The sequence below is a fragment of the Harpia harpyja genome, chromosome 6 (assembly GCF_026419915.1).
Source record: "Harpia harpyja isolate bHarHar1 chromosome 6, bHarHar1 primary haplotype, whole genome shotgun sequence".
Taxonomy (NCBI): Eukaryota; Metazoa; Chordata; class Aves; order Accipitriformes; family Accipitridae; genus Harpia; species Harpia harpyja.
The window spans coordinates 47525661-47545725 of record NC_068945.1 but is presented as its reverse complement, the minus strand read 5'-3'; the positions used below and the strand labels follow the sequence as shown (position 1 = coordinate 47545725).

Here is a 20065-nt window from a genome sequence, read left to right as displayed (position 1 = left end):
AATTTGGTGGCCTTCTATGACCGGGTTACAGTGTTGGTGGATAAGGGAAGCGCAACTGATGTCATCTACCTGAACTTGTGCAAAGCATTTGACACTGTCCTGCATTATATCCTTGTCTCTAAATTGGAGAGACATGTATTTGATGGATGGACCACTCAGTGGATAAGAAATTGGTTGGATGCCCGCACTCAAAGAGTTGCGGTCAGTGGCTTGATATCTCAGTGGAGACCAGTGATGAGTGGTGTTCCTCAGGGGTCGTTATTGGGACCGGTGCTGTTTAACATCTTTGTTGGTGACACGGACAATGGGATCAAGTGCACCCTTAGCAAGTTTGCCAATGACACCAAGCTGTGTGGTGCAGTCGACACACTGGAGGGAAGGGATGCCATCCAGAGGGACCTTGACAGGCTTGAGAGGTGGGACCATGTGAACCTCATGAAGTTCAACAAGGCCAAGTGCAAGGTCCTGCACATGAGTCGGGACAATCCCAAGCACAAATACAGGCTGGGTGATGAGTGGATTGAAAGCAGCCCTGAGGTGAAGGACTTGGGGGTGTTGGTTGATAAGAAGCTCAACATGACCTGGCAATGTGTACTTGCAGCCAGAAAACCAACCATATCCTGGGCTGAGTCAAAAGAAGCGTGGCCAGCAGGTCGAGGTGATTCTCCCCTTCTACTCTGCTTTTGTGAGACCCCACCTGGAGTACTGCATTCCGCTCCAGGGCCCCCAACATAAGAAAGACATGGACCTGTTGGAGCAAGTCCAGAGGAGGGCCACAAAGATGATCAGGAGCCTGGAGAACCTCTCCTATGAAGACAGGCTGAGAGAGTTGGGGTTGTTCAGCCAGGAGAAGAGAAGGCTCCAGGGATACCTTATAGCAGCCTTCCAGAACCTAAAGGGGGCCTACAAGAAAGCCAGAGAGGGACTTTCGTAGTGATAGGATGAGGGGTAATGGCTTTAAGCTGAAAGAGGGTAGATTTATATTGGATATAAGGAAGAAATTTGTTATGATGAGGGTGGTGAGGCACTGGAACAGGTTGCCCAGAGAGGTTGTGGATGTCTCCCCATCCCTGGAAGTATTCAAGGCCAGGTTGGATGGGGCTTTGAGCAACCTGGTCTAGTGGAAGGTGTCCCTGCCCATGGCAGGGGGGGTTGGAACTAGATGATCTTTAAGGTCCCTTCCAACCCAAACCATTCTATGATTCTCTGAAGTGGAAAAAAGCGATGTGTATGTATGCTCCATGGGACCACCACCTTAACTAGAAGACAAATCTGAAAAGTACATGTAACATTGAAAGACTTTGTCATGGTATTAGGATCAAACTATGATTTTTGGAGCTTAAGGCTGTAATCATGGAGAAAGGAAAAGGACAATTATCTTTATGTATTGTGAAGTTTAGACTTAGTGATGTTGAGGGAAGCCCTGGAACATCTAATGTAGCTTTTGCCTGTGTTCAAGTAGACTAGATGTATTAATAGAGAAAAATTCTATCAAGAGCTTTTAATGACCATAAAGACACCTTCTCTCAAAAAGCCCTTGAGCTGGAGATTATTGAAGGCTGGGACAACGTGCCAACACATATGTTTACTCTGTCATTCCCCTCTTCCATTACGAGTCATAGCCAGAAAAGGGACTATCAGGCTGGATAAACCTTTGGTCAGACCCATCATGGCTGTTCTTCTGTAGAGATTCCTTTGCAAGTGGAAATCCAGTAGGCTCTGTTAGCAAGATTTAATTAAATTGACAGCTGGCAGGGAGCTTTCAGCCGCACATGTGGGGGAAAAAAAAAGAAAAAGAAAAAGAAAAGACTATTCCAAATAAAAATATGGAACTAAGTCCTTCTGAGGAGATGCAAAAAGGATCCTTTCCTGTCATACGTATGATTTTATTAGAAGGGAAGCATTTTATCCATTTTGGCCTTCAATCAGAATACTAATATGCCTTTTTCCTAGTCCCTTCAGTGACAAACAAAATGCAACAAATAATTTATTCTTTGAACTTACTTCGTTTTTCTTCATTAATTATCAACAAACAGGTGTTTGCTGCTCATACGTGGTCTGAGAAGTGCTGGTGAGAGTTTTCATATCTCTGTGAAGTCACTGTGAAATAATCCAGGGGATGAATTTATGTTCAAACTCCACTGTAACTGTTCACTGTAACCGTCCAGGTACATGCTGTTTTCCTGTAATGAACAGGTTTCCTTTCTGACAGAGTAGAGTTATCCATCTCTTAGTAGGGTGGAAATCTGCGTACCCAACCATACATTAGAGTACCTTTTTTTCAGTTATATCCTCTCTGGGAAAACTAATTTTGAGTGAGTCATTTAAGTCCCATTGTACTGGTTCACTCTTGGAAAGGATGATCCTGGCTTTGTAGACAGAAGTACCTGAGGAGACTTGGAGAGAGATTTTGACAGATGTTCTGGAAATGGTGAGAATGTGCTCAATGGGAAAATACCAGGAGACTGTGGTATAAGTAAAATATTTTCTTATCTTCTCCCTTGCTAGTCACTAGTCACTAGATTTAGCATTTTAGAAAAGCTGGGCTTCTTTCTAGCTAGCTGTGAGAATGAAATCTAAGTTATCTGTTAAGACATGGTCTTGATTGTTTCTCAGAATTTACAACTCTGGCAGCTAACTCTACATACATGCCCTTGTGCTGTCCTTGTTTTGGATAGATCCTTGCCTGTTTCATTTCACTGCCTCTGTTTGAGGGACCTAGGCTGACTGTATATTCTCCAATGCCAGAAGCACCATGTCCCTATGCCTTGTTAAAAAATGGACAGACTCTGTTGGCTTTGATTTTAAATCATGCACTCACTGTGCCCACGTTGAGCTTGGCTTGCAATGCCAGTCTGAGACATGTAACTTGGAGGAAAGCACAGCAACGCTGTGAGAGCAGGAATTCAATTTAGGAAGTCCCATGTGGGATTGCCCCTGGACTTTTATCATTGGCAGCATTGCCCTTCAGCTTCTAAAGGAGTGACCTGAATGTAGCAGCCACACAGATGGTTAAAGGTGATTTCTAGGACATTAGTATATTATTTTCCAATAAATAATCAGACAGCCTCAGAGAAGCCAACCAGTGGCTAATTCTATTGTACATAGTTTTGCAGTCTTAATGTCTTTTTCCATATAGGATTTTACTCCAGACATCTCTGTAGCTTTGCAGCTGTTGGGAGTCTCTTTAAGTGCATGGCAGACATATTTCCTTCATTAAATATTTTGGGCCTGACTACAGCTGCGGTGATGGTGAGGAGACTAAGCATTCCTGTTCTGTGTCACATAAGACAGTGTAGGATAGTGTCCTTCTCATGGGACACGGGAGAGGTATGGTATGGGACAAAGACATAGGTTCTATGCAGCACTGTATAGAACCTCTCCTATGTATATTTTTTGTGGGTTTTCTCATCTGGAAGGAGTTTCCAGAGAATTATGCTATATTGGGAACATATACATTGGCCTGGAGATAGGAGGCTAACAGAGAAGCTGAAGACCCCTAGTGTCCCTTTTCTGCTCCTCTGCTCCCTACCAACTGCAATCTCATGCTTCATGGCTTTTTTCTATGCAAGAGATGAATCTTAAAGCAAGTGAGTAGAAGTTTCACAGGGGAGAAAAAGATTGTGAAATTGAGTGGAGAATGGCTGGACTTTGGTCACTAGGATTGCTATGAACACAGTTTACTTCGTATGGAAAACCTGCCAATAATTAGTTTATTTATCAAGAAGTAAAGTTGTCTTTGTGAATAGTGCTAACCCAGGCTACTAGTCAATTTATGGTTTTACAAAAACTTGGATGAGTTGTACTGGGACACTGACACCCTTAGGTATTGACCCAGGGAGCCCAGATCTGAAGCCTGAATTTGGAGCGTGTCTCACAGTCTGTACACAAATGTCTGGTACGGGATGTAGCAACCTCATGTGCACATGCCACAGTGTGGAAATGCATGAGCATAGCAAACTCCCTGTGCCTGACTTGTCCTCTCTTCTTGTAGAGAGGTATTGTACACAGGGACTCGGGTGTCTTAAACTGTTGTTGTGTATATATATGTGTTATGTTGCTTTCTTTCATTGGAATTAAATTTATCCTCAGACAAGCTATCACTAGTGCCATTCTGCAGTTCATCTCTCTTTTTTTTTTCTCCCGTATTCCTTTTATTTTCATTTTATTTGGCTAGTCTGTGTTCTGAAATAAGTCAGTCCATGTGTACAGAAAACAAACACAAGAAAAGAGAGGGCAGAAGTTGTTTGTGCTCTTCAGGGCTGTTGCTTGTTTTTTACTATTGAAAATTATTTCCTTCTGCTTTTCTATCTTTTCATCACTGGAAACTTTCTAAATGGTGGCAAAGGCATTCCTAATGAAACTGCCTTTTCAAATACTAAATTCAGTGGAACTTGGTACATCTTTGGCTGATTGTGATCTTTCTCATATGCAGAAAAATAGTCTTGAAGTTGTGGTATTTTGGCTGCTATCAGAATTCAAAATTTGAAAAAGTTAAAATTTCAATATTCAAATTTCTAGTAACTTTTATTGAGCTCTTCTGGGATTTGAAAACATGTTTGAGTTGAATATTTCAATGCAAACTTTGGAAGATCTGTAATTGTTCCTCTACTCTTTCTCTTGGAAGAAGTATATGTATTTCACTGATGAAACTTAAATAAGCAGAGCAAGAAAGTTCTTTGGAAGTCTGGAGAATAAAGAATTCATTCCTACTGCATATTTTTTCCACTTTGAAATTTGACAGTGATTAATCATAAAGCATTGCAAACAAAGGTATATTATTATTTTAGCACTAGGCATTTGCAGATTTTGTTTTAGGATCAGCACTATTATTTGTGCATTACACTGAACAATGAGTGATTGTAGCACAGCTCTCCAGTCCTTACTTGCTTTGTTACCTTCCCTTTGTCTTCTATGTTATCTTCATTTTATATCCTCACTTGCTACTTTCATCAAATAATACAGGGTGGATTTTTTGTTACTGCAAGGTGGAGTTTCTTTCTCATGAGTCCATGGGGCTAATCATATGTCTTTATTAAAGATTTAACTCAGAGTAAATTGAAGTACCTTCATCTTCCCTCTGTTACATCTTCTGACAGATTTGATGGGCAATACATTTCAGAATTAATTAATTTTGAAAACATGTATTTCTGCATTTTTCTTTTAGAGTGAATGAGATATAAGTTCTCTATGGATAACAGATTTTTGTCTGGTATAATTTTTGATAGCTTTTGGAAAAAGAAAAACAGAATGAAGGATGCTTAAAAATGTTATATGTGATAGAAGAATTGCATGAAATTATTGAAACCATATGATCAGATGAGTAGCATGGACACAGAAAAATCCTTCAGGTCCTTGATGAGATAGTTTGTTGATCAAAGTTCTATGTAGAGACTAAATGCACATTAAAATAGGCTTTTGTTTAAGCTTGTATTAACAGCACAATGGTGTCCACTACTGTGCAATGTTCAGTAAAAGTAATTTTGTACTTAGTGGTTATAGTCTTTTTTGTGTAATTGTTTTTTTTTTTTTTTGCTTCATTGTTTACAAAATACGGTGGATCTATCTAACATTTTATTAGAAGGGAGTGAGCTGCAGACATCTTTGGCAGTTACTAGGCACCTTCAATACATAATCTATCACAAAGCAACCACTTCCTTCTATTTCTTTTACAGCTAATGGTGATTTCCTGTAGCACAGCTGTTATTTTAATGGAAGGAGCTGGGTCTAGATTCTTCTAATTTTAAAATGTTAAAATCTAGGCAGAAACAAAGCCTGAAGAGCACATGCAGGATTTCATTTCTGGTAGGACAAAGAAGGGTACAGCTCTGTGGCAAGGATTGAACGGTGGTCCAACCACCTTCGAGCGTTTGATTTGTTACCTATGTTCTAAGCCTTCCTTCACTTACAGACATTGCTTTTCATCCATTTGATAGCCACATTATTAAAAGTATCCAGATTTCCCTTTTACTGTAGTGTACTGTTAGCATATTTAATTCTGAACACAGTTGTATTTGTTCATCAGATGCCACTGAGCAGCTTGGTTGAGGTTGACTGAGATCTTTATATTCTGGTTGAGCCTTTCCAAGTTTGGCCAAGGAGAGCAAAAGCTCTTTCTATTAGCTGCCATTCTTTACAGGGGATTTTATATTAGCTGTGCACTTTGATGAAAAGAGCAGGTTATTCTGTTTCTTCCTGCATGGATAACAGCTTTCTCCCGTGTTTTTCCTTCTTTGATGTTAGGTAGAACCTTTATTCCTTTCAGAATGTTAGTGAGAATGAAGCCATGTTTCTAGCATCTGAAAAAAAGATAGGCAGAGTTAAATCCTGTCCGAATACGGCTATTGACAGACTATGTAACAGCAGACTTTGATCCTACTTGCTGGTCATTTCCCAGCAAGGCAAGGCAGTGCATTCCCACCATTTTAGAAATAGTGAGAATAGGCCTGAACCTGACCACTTATTGGAACTCCTATCCAGAATCCTTAGTCTGAATCTAAGAATTTGTCAGTGATTCAACTTACAGAGTTGCTACTGTATTCTTACTGAATAAGGACTTTATTCTTTCATGAATAAGGACTGAGAATACATAGTAGACGTATATGCTTGCGTATGATTTACAAGATAGCGTTAATTCAGAAGATTAATCTGATATTTGTGTCCTCAAACAAAAGACAGATATGAGTAATTAGACATTTAGTAAAATTAAACATTGCTGTATTTCTGCAATCTATTTTATATGTACATAGATGGTACCTTTCCTCCAAGAACATGTTAGTACCTTTTCAGCATTTATTATACTCCAGAATTAAAACCATTTCAGTGTTTTTACTCTTGTCCCATCATTTCTGTATTGTTGTTACATGCCTTAAAGCAGACTAAAACATGTTCAGTTTGCAAGCTCTCTTCCATTGCATGCATAGGTCTTCTGAACACTGTCCTGCTTCTTCCTTCAGCTCTAAGATCTCGGGCCCATTGCAGGACCTTAAACACGTCTCCTGGTTAGTCACTTTTGACCTGATGCCTTTTTTTCTCTAGGGCTTTATGAATTAAGCTAATCCTTCATCCCAACAAGAAAAGACTAATCAGCAGATCCACTCACTCTTAGACTTCTCAAGAGATATTTTACCACTTGGTATTAAACACATAGAGACACGAGGCTCCTCTCTTCGACTTTGTTCTCTGATTCAAATCTCACAACACAGTGCCACAGACTTTCTTAAAGCTACAGTAGCTGTGTAGCCAACTTTAATTCAGTTACATTTTTAGAATTAAGGTAGGCTTCTGTAGGTTTATTTATGTGGAAGGCTATGGAGTGCCTCTTGTTCACTCACTAACTCATTCCTTTATTTTACTGCTGCATTATAAAAGAAGTATTGCTGATTCTTAATATCACTATATCTTCAACTGGTGTAAAGAAACATAAAGACCTGAAGCAATATACAAGACTTAGCTTTATTCTTTTCATATTTTATAACCCTCAATGGTAAGAAGTCAGCAGATAAAGTTCATTAGTATTTTTAGATCCTAATGGTGTTCTTACCGAAGTGTCCAGCTCTGAAAGTACTTTAAAGTCAGATAAATATAGTTAGGTACTAACATCAAAATATATCTATGAATTTTGCAAATGTAACTTGCAGTCTAGATACCTAATTAAATAAACTCAGCCTTCTTAATTTGTGTAAGAGAAGGTTACTTAACTTATAGCTTAATCACATAACTTAATAGTGTACAAGTTGTTGTGTTTGGAAGAATGAGGGAGACGGATGTCTGTTTTTGATCAAAAAGGTGTAACCAGACCCAGTTTTTGTAAACTGAAGTTAGAAACATTAAACTGATGAAAAGGAACATTTTTTTTTCCAGTAATGAGGATTATAAATCATTGGACACCCTTCATACCTTGAAACTTTTTTTTTTTTTAGCTATATACACTTTAGCCCAGATGGAAATCTGCTGGTCTCAGACATTATACGTTAACATTCTTTGACTCACTATGCACTCAGAAATGATATTTCCATTTCACTGGAAATTCTGATATACTGAATTCTGAAATACTGAATTTTTCCATAGTGAAAATAAAATATTTACTTCTCATGTGTTTAACTTTTTTGTCTCAATAATGTTTATGTGTCATCTTGTACTGACTGAATAAAAAATCAAAAAACCCCTCAAAATGATACATTTGAAATAAAAGATTCAAATTTCTCTTAGTGTTTTAATATTGCTAAGATAAAAGGAAAAAAAAAAATCAACCAGTATGTCTTTTCACCCTTCAAAATTTTGTCAAACAAGTGCAAAATATTTCAATTTTAATGAAACTGCCTTTCCAAAAGCTAACTTAGGCCTTTGAAAAAGATTCTGATCAACCTTAAGTGTGGAAGTGGCCAAGGTAGCTGATGACAATTGTCTCTTTGGGCCTGAAGATCTTTTTTTCTTTTAGTCTAATCCATGAACAGAGCTCCTCATGTATGATGTCATCTCTGTAAGAAAATCATGACTTAGAAGAGAATTTCAGCTTATTCCTGCATGGCTGAAGTCAGTGTGGCTCCTGACGACAATTTCCATGAAAGCAGACTAGGGTCTTTGAGCACAAGGTTGCAAGTGAGCACTCAAGCAATGTTAGCATGGGCTTAATTTTAGTTTAGGCATGCTATGTGGAGAATTTATGCAGTAAAACCCATTACCTCCACGTGCGAGATTTTGTTGTTGGAGGCTGTGAATCTATATTATATTTGCTTTCTGGGGATTAGGTTTACCTACAAGATTCCCTGTCAGAAGTGATTCCTTTTTGATTTTCATTACAAATTTGGGCTTATAATTTCATGTAGAGAAAACCACAGAATTCTCTTTTCCCAGTTTCAGACAAAACTTAGCTGACAGTTATTTTGTTTCACTTCAAATTTGAGACTATTTTTTGAAAGTCACATTCAAGCTCAAACATCAGAAATCAAACTCAGACTTATCTTCATTAAAATTAGTAAGTCTTTACATGCAAACTATTTTGATAGTTCAATTCTGAGAAAATAAATATTTGACAACTAGAGATAACCTAAGCTAAATAACATATGCCTAATTTTAAGAATAATCCCCTGATACTAGACTTTGGTTAAAGGAATACATAAAGATGGAAGTAATTGCTTTTGCCATCCACATTCTGGAAGATAGCAAAAAGCAGAAGGGATTTTTTTTTTTTTCTAATTCCAGTGAATACACGAAAGCTGTGGCTATTTTATGACTACAAAGAAGCAGCATGTCTTCACTTATAAAAGCAGACCAAAAAGTTTCAGAATAAGAAAATTAATCACTGCTGCTATTTTTCTTAGGAGGCATGATTAAAAGTCAGGTTCCACTGCCTGTGTACAGTATTTAAGTGCAAAGGAGGTGACTGAAGGCAATCTCTGAACACCACGATAGCAGCAAGAAACATGCAAGGGAAAAATAGGACACCAGCCTACCATTAAAAGCAGGCAATCCAGGACAACCTAACTGAAAACAGTCTTTTACATCACTGATAAAATATTTAAAATAAACAGGGTGGGGAGTGGAATAAAAAAATGTTAAACTGAAGATCCCAGTGGGGAACAAATTATCCTGAAAGAGGAAAGGTTATATTTATTTAGAAATAAATGTTTTTACAAAGTCCAACACTTCTTGTGCTGGGGTTTCATTTCCTGGCTAAACATAGTTACAAGGAATGCTATAACCTCCTGTGTCATCTTCATGATGCTGAATACACCCATCGGGGATTGTGACTTGGGACCATTCATTGACTGTACTTGGAGCTGAACTGGTGATGTTTATGCCTGACTCACCTCTAGAATTTTTTGAAGCAGCCATTTGCATCTAAACTCCCTAAAACATCAAATCCAAATCTTTTCTGCTACTCAGGCCCATTAGTATTGAGAATTTTAGAGAAATGGAGGAAAGAATAAGGGCCATATTCAAGTAGATTTACTTTCAGAGAAAAATATGTTAGGTAACCACAGGCCAGGGTTTGAGTTCACACTGTTAGTTTGTTATAAATCAGAACTGATGTTACTTTGAAAAAAACAATTTGAAAATCTTCTAGAATTTAGTCATTTATGAAATTTATTTTCATAACCTAAGTTTTCCTGATCTTTATAAACCAGACAAAAATAAAGAGGGTCTCCTTTCCTCATTAAGGATGTACCTGGCATGTAGCTGGAAAACAGAAAATAGCAGTATATTTCTTTTTTCATATTATGCCTCCGCAAGTTCTAAATCTGCAAGTAGGAAGAACCATGTTTTTCCAGAGGAAGAAATTCATACCCACTGTGATGATAAAAAAAGACATAGCTGTGAAAGCATTGCAACAGCTGACCAGTAAATGTAAGTGGAGACCAATTTCAATTGCATTCCTTTGGCCACAGATTGTTTTGAAGTTTGACTGGGCATCCCATATCCTTTATGAACTAGTTATAGAGTGATTTGCTGTGGGGAGGAAAATTCCTCTCTCACAACCTTCCAGAATTCATTTTTTTCAGGATTTTTTTTTGCTGGATACGTGATTTTTACCCATTCATAAACGTCTCTACTACAGATGAATTTTTCTTTTAGCCTCTCACTTTCAAGACTGTGAAAGTTGGCTTTCATTTACACAAATAGCTCTAAAAAGTCAAAGGATGAAAAATGTGTTGTTTGTGCTTTTATTTTTAAACGTGCAAAAAAATCCCCCAAAACCCAGTAGGTTTGGTGACGGTGAGAATATCCCTTGCGGTTATTTTCTGTCAGGTGCTGGTGTTAATGGAAGCTGTATTGGTACATTCAGAACTGTTTCTTCCAGGGGAAAAAAGATAATACTGTTCAGAATGTAAGTATAAAATAACAGATCTCTCTTGCTTCATGTCACCTTAGAGACAGACTCTGATGACTGAAGCCAATAGCCAGTGGTCTCATATGGAGCCAGAGCTGGTTTTTTTTCTTTCTTCCTTTTCTATTTTAGAATTAACATCTGCTTTGCCCATGATTTAAGTATCTGTGTGAGCGCATGTGTTTGTGAAATATGCATGGCTCTATGCCTGTGAATACATATAGAAATGCAAAAAAGACAGGTTTAAAAGGAAGGGGTGAATTGTATTTATCAGAACATTTTGTGTTCTTTCATGGTTTCACTGAGTGTCTTCTAATTATTATTTTTTTTCCTAAAGGAATGAATAAAAGGAAAACCCAACAAAAACATTGCTAAAAGACCTTTCTAAAACACTAAAATAAATGAGAGACTTTGATCTCTTAAAGGCTGTTAGTTTTGAGAGGAAAAGCTCATGACTGTAGCTGACATGTTAATGAAAAAGCATCATCAACCTGCTTGTGCAATAAAAACATATTTGTTGTAAATATTAAGGGATTTTGAGAAAATGCATTTTTACTTAAATAAAGGAAAAAAGACACCAATGTATGGGCTCAAAATGCAGAATGTTTTTGTCTGTTAAAAGATTATAACAAAATCTGTCATCCTCCATTATGCTTTAGTGTATTGGATACTTAAGTGCCACTTTTGTCCATTCAGAGTGAAGTATTATTTAAACTATTTAATTTTAAAAATTATTTTCTTTCTATTACCTTACATGAAAAAGTATTGCCACTATTGACTGAAGAATTACCTGTCTTTGCAAGAGTAAGTGAACTGTTTGCTGAGGTATTTGGTGAGCTTCTGAGGAAATGAATGGGTATTTCCATACTGCAGTTAGTTGGTGACTGCAACTAAGGAGGTGTACTGGAATGAGATTTTATTTAACTAGATTTGGACATGAATAGCAGTAAAGATGCCATGTCATGGATGTCAGCGGGAGCACAGAGCCTGCAGAAGGCTCAGGTTCTTATTCACAAAGCTAAGCTACCCTAAAGTCCATGTAGCTGCATTGGTGATCATATGGTTTCTTGGGGTAGTTAAGTGAAGGTAGGTCTGGAAAGAATGCAGGGCTGCATTCAGATCTCCCAGCTACAGTACTTTGGCATTAAGGAGACATTTACATTTTGAAGAATTGTGTCTCGAGAAATTTGATCTTCAATGTGTAATTATATCTTCCTAGGTGTCACTCCCTGTTGACTCATAATCTAGAAAATTATTGTTAAGGGCATCTAGGGATACACAAGAAGATGGCAGCAAGTTGGTTGTAGTTTAAATAATAATTCCCAAGAATTCCTGATTATCAGCATCAGTGAAAGCCCCACACAGAACAGTCACTTACCTTATTTTTCTCTAACATTCAAATTTCTTAGCATCCAAATTTATCAAATAATGAACTGTCTGCTTAAAAAGAATGTCTTGAGGGATTCACTGTCACAAGGCTACCCTGATTTTTGTCAACAGAACTTGAGTGTGGAGCGTCTTGTTTTTAATATCTCTAACAATCTTCATGCTGAATTAGGTTCCTGGAACAGGCTTTCCATATAACCGTGTGTAGATTTTCTAGACTTTCAGTATAACCAGGGGAAGGACTGGAAGAGGAGGAGAAAAGCAATTGTCTGGTTTTCCTCATTTTCTCTTGCATCATGTGATACTGTCAGAAGCGTGCAGTCTCCTGTCAGACTGAGCTGAGGCTGTGTCTGCCTGCGACAGCACCCTGTGTGCCTCGCAGGAGAGTTTCTTACTGAGGCTTCTTCTGAGTCTCTGACATCTGTTCCCCTACTTGGAATAAGAACTCTGCCTTCACATATTTCTGTAATGTCTTTTGGCAACTTTCCACAGGCCTGCGTTAGAAAGTTCTTGGCCTAGTGACCGGTCGCATACAATTTATCTTAAAAAAAGTAAATGTATACTTGAAGGCAGCTGAGAAAGTCCTGCCAGGTAGGACTGGGTCCCAGATGTGCTCTGGCTATTTGTCTTGAGCTTTTTCAGGAACAATGTGATTTGTGATGAAGCTGCTGTGAAATAACTGACTTGCAACGATATATACTGAGTCAGGTGAGGTATGCCTCCTTATGCTAAGAAATAGATAGCTTGCCAAAGCAAGCGCATACCTTGATCCCTTCCCCTTTTACAATCATAAGTCTTATATACATAAGTTATATACATGGGGAGATAAAATACTTCAGAGGGTAAACTGGTTCTGAGTAGTATGGTTGTGGTCCCAACACTAAACACACTTGAACTGGAAACTGTCTTCAGCTTTTCAGATACAAAGACAGTCCCGTTTCTTGTGTATCCTACTCAGTTGGTCCATAATGTAGTGCTGGATCCTGGCTCGGGTAGGAGAGAATATGGCCTTTGTATTTACATTTATCTTAATTTTTCAGTCTTTGCTTCAGGAAATTAATTTGTTAGTGCAAGTTTACTACCAAGTCTGCTTGATATTTTCCAAATACACATTTGACATCACTTCTGACACCCACCTCCGCATACCTGAGTATTTAATGGTGTACAATTAGCATGCCATCTTGTGATTTCAGAATCTGTGAGAGCTAAAATGAATATTCATCATTATAAAACTACCATAAGTTTAACGACCAAAATGATGCAGGTGCTACATTCCCTTTTGTTTTATTTTTTCATTGGTAGAATCGCTGTTGTAAGAACACAAAAAGAGAGAAAAAAGCTCATTGATCCAGCGTACTGACAATATCTTCAAAATCTACCAGTTTTTTGTTTGGTGCTAACCTATTTCCCACAAGCTGTGTTACACAGAGCACCTGTAAGCAAGACAAGCTTAACACAGAACAGTTTGTTTAAGATGTGATTTTTATCACAATGGAGAAAACAACTCAAAAACATATTGTAGATCAGGTCTGGTTATGTCCCCATTTTAAAAGCACATGAGTTACCAGCTGCTAACCATGGCGCAGAGTGGCTGGACTGAGCCCCTGATCGTGAGTGGGGCAGCTCCTGCCGTGAGCCTGATTTCCAGCTCCCACCTCTGCTCTCCTTCTCTTTATTGTCCCCTGGCCCCAGGTGCTGGATGTCACACTTGATAGCTGTTAGACAGAAGACAAATGGATTCTTATCATCGCTGACACAATGCAGTTCATATTAACTGTTTTATTCCTCAAATCAAGCTCGGGGATGACTGAGTACAACCTTAGTTTTACAGATCCGAGAGCAGACAAAAGAGGCTTAGCACAGTTTGGTGCTAAGGGGTTGGTTTTTTTTTCCCAGAGTAGTTGAAGAACTACTTTCCATCAGTGCTATTGTAACGTCTTTAACATTTGTGACAGATACAAACCCTTAATTTCATCTCCTGTGTCATACATGAGTTAGGGAATAGGTACAATAGGAGCGGGTACAGTTACTTAACAGTATCTGTTCCTAGTTGAGCTACCTGAAATAAGTCTGTCTGTCTGACTCCTTTCTTGGTCTCAATAACACCTTTTAGTGCAGCCTTCTCTGAAGCCTGTTCATAAGTCCTTTTAATTGACTAAGTTTGAACACAACATTTCCTTTTCAGTAAGAACGTAGCTCTCATTTCCTCATACAAATGTTAGATTAATCATAATTTTAGCCAAGGGAAATTCAGACCAATGTATTTTTTTAGGTACATCCCCAGACAATGAAGGATAACAAACATTTTGGAAACCAGCAACAGGGACAAGCAGTCATCATGCCAAATCAGTCAGAAATGCTGACAGGGCGAAACATGTAGACACTATTTGTTCTTAAGATTCACAGCCATAAATCCTTGAGGGGCATTAGGTGCTTGAACCATCTGCCCTTTGGCACCTCTGCAGCAAATGGTAAATCCACTGGTATCTCATACGAGATATCTGTTCTCAAACCCTATTTCTTCTTGTTTTGGGGAAGTCTCTTTTGTTCACACTTCATAAGATTATCCTAACTATTGGCCTTAAAACCTGTCCTTTTAGTACCTCTGCTAGCTATTTTGGAGGAATAATTATTCCTTATTCAGTTTGCTGGCTCCTGGGAATCCTTTTCTTAGAGACTCATCCCTCTCAGTGTCTGGGCACTCAGCCCAGGCTGTAGATTTCAAAGGCAGCAGGGTGCTGAGAGGTTAGACACCGTAATGTTGTAAGTACCTTTGTGGATCTAGCATTTCATCATTAGCTGAAAATTGATACTCTGTTATTTGTTTGAGCAACAGCTGTATATGCAATATATAGATAAGGGTGTACAAGAAGTGTTTTGTGCGTTGGAGATACCTTACACAATTCATTATAAATGTAGCAACAAGGCTGAAGTGCATTTTATTTTGTTCCTATTAGTGCTTAACACATTCTTCAATGTAGAGATGCTAAGATGCACAGTACAGTCATGATTGAACTTGCTGCTGCAATGATGGAATGGTGTTTCTTCTACACCATTTTGACTGAAAATAGCTTTTTTAGATACTGCAGTTTTTCACTGCTTGATATCCATTCCACACAGATTGTAGATGGCTGTACATAATGTATTATATATATGCATTTTGTAATATTTGCATTTGAGTTTTATGTGGAAAGAATGTTTTTTTCCTAAGGCCATTGCATGAATAGAAATGGTTGAAAAATGCACTCTCAAAATTTATGAGGTAACAAATTATTCCTTTATGTCATTTTTTAGGATCTGTTTTACTTTTTGTGCCTGAATGACTTTGGGGACAGTTGAAGAGCTTGGCATTGTTTTTCAGCTGGTTTTTTTTTAACAGTGAATTGCTGATTGTTAAATTTACAGGATGTCTGCTAAATATTTCTCTTACTTTTCAGCCCTGTTACCTGAGAAAGAGGTTGTAGTAAAGGACTTTTTGAGTGTCTATCACAATAGCTTAATACCAGTTTAGAGAATTGGCTAAAGCTTCTCATAGTACAGTGTCCATCTTTTCATTACTGGATTGTCAAAGATACCTGGTGAATGTGAGGGTCACCTGCTATATGGGGTCATCTGTTGTTATTGGCAAATTAGCTGTCTGTCATGGGGAGCCAGGCTGTTCATAAAAACTGAAGAAATGTGTTGGCAGAAAAAGGCACTATATTTCATTTTAAAGCAGATAAGAGTAAATTATTTATATCTTTATACTATTTATAGATTGTAAAGAAATATGTACAAACAATTTTTGTTAGAAATGGCAAATGTTCTCATTTGCAAATATTATTTCTTTCATGTAAAGCAGACAATTCAGGATAAATCTGTACTGTAGTACGCATCTTTCTATCTAATAAGATAATAATATAACATCCCAAGAAATTGATGCATAGCTGAAAAAGGTGATATGTTTGCCTGTCACAAACTGGCTGATTTAATTTGAAAGTTGTTATTTTTATGCTGGCAGTTGATAATTCCATGCTTCATTTATGCCATGTCTAAACTTGATTCAAACTTAGGATCTGCCTGTGCAGAGAACTATGGAGGTCGATGAGATTCTGCAAAGGCAGAACAAAATCTGATAATGAATCCCCAGCATTTTCTAAATATTACAGAGAAGAGAAGAGAAGAGAAGAGAAGAGAAGAGAAGAGAAGAGAAGAGAAGAGAAGAGAAGAGAAGAGAAGAGAAGAGGATAGAATGACTATTTCAGTTTGAAGGGACCTACAATGATCATCTAGTCCAGCTGCCTGATCAACTCAGGGCTGACCAAGAGTTAAAGCATGTTATTAAGGGCATTGTCTAAATGCCTCTTAAACACTGATAGGCATGGGGCAGCTTTGAACAATTCCCATTCATTCTTTCAGTAAAATAAATAAAAAAGGCTTTATAAATGCCTTCGTTTTGTTCGTTTGTTTTGCTTAAAGATTAAATACATTCAGCTTAAGAAAGCTAACATGAGAGACCTCTGTAACATCTTCATGTAGCTCTACATCCCAGCCTGTGCCTGGCTGGACCCTTGTTTTTAATCAAATCCTATCACTGACAGTGTGTATCAACCTAATTCGTGAAGTACTTTGGAAAAACAGAAGGCTGACATTTTAATAGGGAGGACAAGACTGTTGAGAAAGTTGGAAAGCCTCCCCATATACAACATAGCCATCTAACTGTGGCTTTCATTGTCTGATTACCTTTAATACATAGACATGTATATGCCCCAAATGATCTTATACATCAGAAAAAAAAATACCAGTATTCATTAAAATAGAACAGCTCTTTTAAAACACATTCTTATTCTTACTCACACTGAAGGCACTCTTCAGTGTAGAAGTATTTAGATGCAGAGATGCAAAAATTATCATTTGCTTTGCCTTTCTTTAGTAACATGTCACTTTTTGTTAGAAATAAACATTTTCTCATTTTCTTAATTTTCTGGGTTTATTAATGATTAGATTATCCACGAAAGGCTCTTATTTTGGGAATAACAACGGGCAAGAGCAAATACTGGTGGCAGTTAGATGTATCGATGCGAATCAGGCAATAGTTCTTAAAGAAAACATAATTAAAACAAAAAAATCAGCAAAGAGTCACAGAAAGATCATCCATGGTATAGGAAGTTGGTGCCAATCTGGACTCAGTGCTTCATGAAACAGGCTCAAGGAATTTCTCTCTTCGTGTGCTCAAACATAGATAACAGTGTCATAACTGGGAAGTAGATAACCCTGCACTGGTGTATGAAAGCCATTAGAAATCACTGAGTTTCTGTAGTCATTTGTCCCTTTTTGCAGGACAGTTAAAATGTAGAGATTTCAATTAGCACTTTCCTCCTCCTGTCAGAAAGAGATATATATCATCTCTGAATTTGTGTTCATTTGCTGATTAGTAATTTAGAATTTTCAATGACAACCCAAAGCCTCTTAAATAATTAAGACAACTTAATTAAGAATGTCATAATAACAATTAGAAGTGATCTGTATGTATTTGTTCATAAGAGAACATTTCAAGTTCTCTACTTGATTCTATAACCACAGCATTTATTGTTAACCTTATACTCTCTGTTGAAAAAGCAGAGGTATATGATAGTACCTGATACTGAAGAACCACATTATGAATATAACTGTCAAATTGTGGGTCCATGGTTAAATGCAATCCTGTGGCAAGGCTGGGTTCTCACCTGCCACAATTTGGGGTAGGTCTGTGGAACTGAGTCCAGCTGAGCCAGAGTACGGTGCTTGAGGGTCTGGCTCAGGATGTTGTTTTAAATTTTATATAAAAAATAAAGTAAGAGGTAACTGAGCTGAACTCTTTAATGCAGCATTAAATGTGTAAGTTTGTACAGTGCATATTTCAAAATACATAGAAAAAGTAAATTTTGGCTGCGTTGCCTTATATCAGATTAGCATCTTGTTTTCTTTGCCTACCTGGTTAAATATGGGTTATCTGAAATGTGGATATTTAATGTGTTAAAATTATTATTTTTTTCTTTTAATTTTTCACAGGAGGTGTTTGCATTGCTCAGTCACTCAAAATCCCTCGGGAGCCAAGACCAGGAGAATTTGAAAAGATCATCAAGCGCTTGTTGGAAACTCCAAATGCTCGAGCAGTGATCATGTTTGCAAATGAAGATGACATTAGGTGCCTGTTTCCTAATTTTGTGTGTTAAAGATGTTCTCTCTTCACAGAGATGCTCAACTGGCTGGTGCAGAATAGAGTAACGCAGGAGGTTTCACATTCAATCCCATGTAAAAATTCTTGGAAATCTGGTGATAAGAAATTGAGTTGCAATTATACAGTATGCTGGTCCTTTATTCTGAGGAGATCTAACCTGTTCCTAGTTCGTAATAGTGCAGCTCCAATAGATAGATATTTGGTGACTGAAAAGGAAGAAACCAATAAGAATGCTAGAAAAGTATGGCTAAAGATGAAACAAATTAACTTGTACGGTACTGTATCTTGATTTCATTGCAGTTGTTGTTGAATATGCTTTAGACTGTGAAAACTATTGACTGATTGGTTAGTATGAGCTTACTTATGCATAGCCAGAATGAATGCTGGGTATTCTCAAGTTCTTTGTAAATGCAGTTTGTTTAATTAGTAATTTGTTGCTTATTTGCAGGCGAATACTGGAAGCGGCCAAAAAAGCTAATCAATCTGGACATTTCCTCTGGATTGGCTCAGATAGTTGGGGGTCAAAAATTTCACCAGTTCAGCAGCAGGAGGAGATTGCGGAAGGAGCAGTAACCATTCTGCCCAAAAGAACATCAATAGATGGTAGGAATGCACATGGCACAAACCCCTCATTTTCTGACAATGTTCAAGCACCCTAGCTCTCTTGAAAAAAAAAAAAATTAAAAAATCATGTAGTCCTTGATTACAGCAAAATCAGGGAAACCTTTCCAACTAAGTAACCTGAGTTGGCCTGATCCAATATTCATTTAATAGCTCTGTTGAGATTAGGAGATGGTGAATCTGCAATTAGGCAATCTTACAATTGTCTAATAACAGGAGCACGTGTGATGGAGAGCTTCTTACCCATAACCTGGTGGTTCATTGGGACAAAAAAGGAGAGCATTGGGTGGATGATAATGAGTCAACTCATTCTCCTGGGAGTAGATCAATTTAGGCTTTGCTTTCCTCTCCTAAACTTACTTTAAGAAGCCACTATATTATCAAAGTTTCTGACTTGGTGGATGAGGTGGAAGTTGTTGGTTTGAATCACCTTATTCCCAGGAGGGTACTGGGCATAGTAACATCTCTTACTGTCTGGGTAAGTGCTCTAAACTGGTAAACAATTAGAAAAACTGAGCACTATTGATGCTACTTGGAGAATTTAGCCACATGGAAACATTTGTAAAGAGCTTAATCCAGATGGTATGTGTTAGTCGTGATTTCATTATGGCTGCTGGGTTGTAGGGGTAAGGCTGGTGCAGAATCTGATCAGGCTTAAGCAGGAATCTTTAGTTTCTCAGCTGGGGTCATTAGAAGAAGAATTTAGGTGTCCTGGAAGCCCTCTGGTTCAACAGAGAGGTACCTGGTGATTTTAGGTGGCCTTGAAATGAAATTTATTTGGCTTACAGTCTTTGACTAAGTAGTGATTATAGTTTGTCTAATTTCTTGTAGGTATCCAATTCTTTATTTGTTCATCTGTGTATTAAAAATTAAGCTATTTCCCTAACTATCTGCATTGCTTTTTTTTAAATTATAGAGTTCTGCTGGAGCTTTAGAGGCTCTTTAACTGCTGTAGGTATTTAAAAAAATCTTGTTCTACAGCGAATATGGGATAATAATAAATACACTATTTTTTTAATCCTTAGGTA

At 37.7% G+C, this 20065-nt stretch overlaps 1 protein-coding gene across 2 annotated transcripts in view; it reads left to right on the top strand.

Annotated features, from left to right (window-relative positions):
• GRM8 (glutamate metabotropic receptor 8) overlaps positions 1-20065 on the top strand; it is a 364871-nt gene that overhangs the window by 147804 nt on the left and 197002 nt on the right. For both annotated transcript variants that reach the window (XM_052790214.1, XM_052790213.1), the window contains exons 3-4: positions 18248-18383; positions 18865-19019. In XM_052790214.1, the coding sequence (XP_052646174.1) occupies positions 18248-18383; positions 18865-19019 (291 nt within the window). The remainder of the gene's footprint in view (positions 1-18247; positions 18384-18864; positions 19020-20065) is intronic.